Here is a 4,141-nt window from a genome sequence, read left to right on the forward strand (position 1 = left end):
AATATTAGTCAAGTCAGGAAGCTTGCTGTCTTGTTTCTCTGCTGAAAAGAAGAGAACCTTTGTGAAGATTGTGAATGTTAGTTTTAAGTGACAGCAGCTGATGCAGCTCCAGTTCTTCCTTGTAGGCTTTTTATCGTGTTCCTACCTGTTTATTTTGTTTTTAGAGTGCCTGAATTTGCATAATTTGATTTAAATTGTTCATATGTCCCATTACAGCATGTAACATAAGACATAAATAGAAAAAAAAAATCCACTAGTATGTTGTGATACATTGGACATGCTTCCTGCATCAGAAGTCAATGGATGATGTTGAGATCTGTTTGTTCAATTGGAAAAGCAGGTATGGTGGCAATATGATATGTTTAGACTTCTGCATTAATAAGAACAAGAATAGCAATAAAAGTCTGAAGATTCTTGAGCATTTGATTAGGGGCCCAGTCTTGGAAATGTAAGGTGATGTCTGCTACAGATAGACACTCTCAAGGGGACAATTTTGTGTGTGTGCTTCTTATGATAATTATTTATGAAAAATTTGTAAAGTGCTTTTCTTTAGATCTTGTTTTGAAATGTATACATTTCTCTAAAGCCTCTTGAAACATCGTTTCCCAGTGTATCAGACAAGTTTGTGTACCCATGGCTTTTGAGTTAGGTTAGAATTTAAATGTCAAATCATTCTGGCTAGGAAATCACTGCTGTGTCAGATGAGCTTCAAAGTTCACATCATGTTTTATTGAATAGATAATTAAAATCACAAAAGGAAATTTAAAAATTTAATTGAAAGTCCATGGGTTGCTCAAACACTTTTCCTTCAAATGCTGCCTCACATATTGACACCAATTCATTATTATCTGGGAACCTCTGACACACTGGGTAAATAGTTTGGAATTGAGTCCACACCTAAATGTTTCCTTTCACTAGGATTTCCTTGTTTTGTGATGTAAATATTGAAAGATTGCTTTTTACTTTTTAAAAATAACTATTGAGATTATTTTCTAAGAAGGTAAATGTTTAAACAGAAATGTCACTGGTATAGTATAGTCATCTCCTCTGAAATAATTTTGACATACCTAGACTTAAGGAATGTTTTTTTAAAGTATTTTTGTGTGTGTGTATGCACACACACACACGTGCACATGCGCATACACACACACATGCGCGCACACACACACGCAGCTGTTTTCTTTAGCAGGTTTTTCAAACTTCATGAAGTACCTTCCAAAATCACTCTTGGGCAATTTAACACTGCAGTTCCATGCAAATATCAATGTAGTATCTGGCTTGAAGACGTACTAAAGGTTCTGAAGTTTTTAACTTGCCTAATGACTATAAAATTAATATTCTTTTGGGAGGGTGGGGGTACTGTTCTGCAGTTCTTGCCAGGGAGTGAAATTACAAAGATCCTTTTAGGACATAGACTGTCTCAGGGAGCCTGTGATGTATTATGAGCAGTTGAATTGTGAATGTTGCAGAAGGATAATTAAAATCATAGAAATGCAAGAAATGGGTAGATTAAGACTCTACTTTTTGTATTATATCAGGTATTTATACCAGCTGTTTTGTTGCAATGCACCTTAAACAGATCAGTGTGGTGAATTAACTTCAACATGTGCAAGCATTTTTTTTTTAAATGAAAAATTTTATATTCATTCTGAGTTGTAAATCTTCTCATTTTTCTTTCAGATTACTCTTTACATCAGTAGAAATGGACAGCAGCAGTTTCATTCAGTTTGATGTGCCCGAGTACAGCAACACTGTTCTGAGCCAGTTAAATGAACTCCGCTTGCAAGGAAAGCTATGTGACATAATTGTGCATATTCAGGGTCAGCCATTTCGAGCCCATAAAGCTGTATTAGCTGCCAGTTCTCCCTATTTCCGTGACCATTCAGCATTAAGCACCATGAGTGGCTTATCAATACCAGTTATTAAAAATCCCAATGTTTTTGAACAGTTGCTTTCTTTTTGTTACACTGGAAGGATGTCCTTACAGCTGAAGGATGTTGTTAGTTTTCTAACTGCAGCTAGCTTTCTACAGATGCAGTGCGTCATTGATAAATGCACACAGATACTGGAGAGTATTCATTCAAAGATCAGTGTTGGTGATGTTGACTCTGTCACTGTTGGTGCTGAAGAAAATTCAGAAAATCGCAATGGAGTGAAAGACAGCAGCTACTTTGCCAATCCTATTGAGATATCTCCCCCTTATTGCTCTCAGGTGCGACAGTCAACAGCAGGCAGCGATCTTAGGATGGAAACTACTCCAGGCAAAACTCTACGTAGTCGTCTGCAAGAAGAAGGGCATTCAGATCGAGGAAGCAGTGGGAGTATCTCTGAATATGAGATTCAGATTGAAGGTGATCATGAGCAAGGAGACCTGATAGTAAGGGAAAGTCAGATTGCAGAGGTGAAAGTTAAAATGGAAAAGTCTGACAGGCCAAGCTGCTCTGATAGCTCTTCCCTTGGTGATGATGGATATCATACTGAAATGGTGGATGGAGAGCAAGTGGTGGCAGTAAATGTTGGTTCCTATGGGTCTGTCTTACAACATGTTTATTCATTTACCCATGCTTCATCACAGGCTACAGGTGTGTCTGAAACCTTTGGAAACCTGAGCAATACGAGTCCTTCAAGGTCAATGCTGAGTTGTTTCAGAGGGGGTCGTGCACGCCAAAAACGGGTATCCGCTGGTCACTTGCATAGTGATGTTCAGGGCTTGGTGCAAGGGACTGACAGTGAATCCATGGTGAGTAACCCAGGATATGAAAATAGTCCACGGGAAAGAAATACAAGAGGTCATTGGTATCCATACAGTGAGAGGCTAATTTGTATTTACTGTGGAAAGTCTTTCAACCAGAAAGGGAGCCTCGATCGACACATGCGATTGCACATGGGAATAACTCCTTTTGTGTGCAAGTTTTGTGGGAAGAAATATACCCGCAAGGACCAACTTGAGTATCATATTCGTGGTCACACAGATGACAAGCCCTTTCGCTGTGAGATCTGTGGAAAATGTTTTCCTTTCCAGGGTACACTAAACCAGCATTTGCGAAAAAATCACCCTGGGGTAACAGAAGTAAGAAACAGGGTAGAGTCTCCAGACAGAACAGAAGCTTTTGTGGAACAGAAAGTAGATAATGATGCTTCAGCTTCTGAAGCTATGGATTCTAGTATGGAAATTCATGCAATGTCTAACACATCTGATTAAAATATTACATTCTAAGTGCAACACAAACAAGCACATTACTAATGTATTTTTTAAATCTTTTATTCTTTTAGTAATCTTCAGTACAATATAACAGCCTTTTAATTTTCCTGACCTTCTGGAAATCAGTTTGAAATGGTTTCTGGAGAAGACTACATAAGTATTCTTTGTTTTTGAAGTAGGCTGGGTGGTTGTTTTTTGTTGTTGTTGTTTTGTTGTTTTTTTTTTACTTTTGAAGATGTTCAAAACATCAAAGACAGTGTGCTGGGGAAAGTATAGGAAGAGTCTGCTAAAGTGTCCCTACTGGTTGATCTGTCAAGACACAAATTCCAGTGGAGAAAGATACTAGTATAAGATGGGCAGCTCTGCTGGATGCACAACGAAGCTGTAATCTCCCTTTATTTTATTTCCTAAATCCTGTTGCTGGTAATGAGTTACACAACAATGGGGAGAGAGAATGTTACAGCTTTGATTCCTTCTGTGTGTCATGATGAACATGTTTGCTTTTACTAACTGTTTTTGGTAGTTAGTCTGTTTATATATATAAATTTGCTTTATATATATAAAATGCTTTCACTTTTCCTATTCTGGTTGAGGTGAATGTGAAAGTGTGTCAAGGTTTTTACCATGTACCACTCTTTCAACTGCTAGGTCTCCTCTCTGCTTAGGATTTAGGACCTTGGACTTTGGGAGGATGATTTTGGTTTTAAAAGAATGTTGTTTGGTTTTCATTTTTTTTTAAACTATTACTTTGTGTGCAAAAGTGAGCAAAGTGAATTACCTTGTTTTAATAACTTTGCTTTATAACATGTAAACCAAATGCCATAAATCTATTAAATTATGGTTAAATTGTTGAGGGGTTTTGTTAGTTGTCTAGAATGCAAGCTGGACAACCTGTGGTGCTGACCTTTTTATATATATAGAGATAGATATATCTATATA

The 4,141-nt window shown here is 37.3% G+C and overlaps 1 protein-coding gene across 1 annotated transcript; it reads left to right on the top strand.

Annotated features, from left to right (window-relative positions):
* The first annotated feature begins 299 nt into the window (after positions 1 to 299).
* On the top strand, positions 300 to 3,392 carry ZBTB34 (zinc finger and BTB domain containing 34). Its single transcript, XM_010285222.1, has 2 exons — positions 300 to 340; positions 1,681 to 3,392. The coding sequence occupies exons 1-2, from the start codon at positions 300 to 302 to the stop codon at positions 3,200 to 3,202; spliced, it is 1,563 nt and encodes a 520-aa protein (XP_010283524.1). The 3' UTR covers positions 3,203 to 3,392.
* The last annotated feature ends 749 nt before the right edge of the window (positions 3,393 to 4,141 follow it).

The sequence above is a fragment of the Phaethon lepturus genome, unplaced genomic scaffold (assembly GCF_000687285.1).
Source record: "Phaethon lepturus isolate BGI_N335 unplaced genomic scaffold, ASM68728v1 scaffold53744, whole genome shotgun sequence".
NCBI lineage: Eukaryota > Metazoa > Chordata > Aves > Phaethontiformes > Phaethontidae > Phaethon > Phaethon lepturus.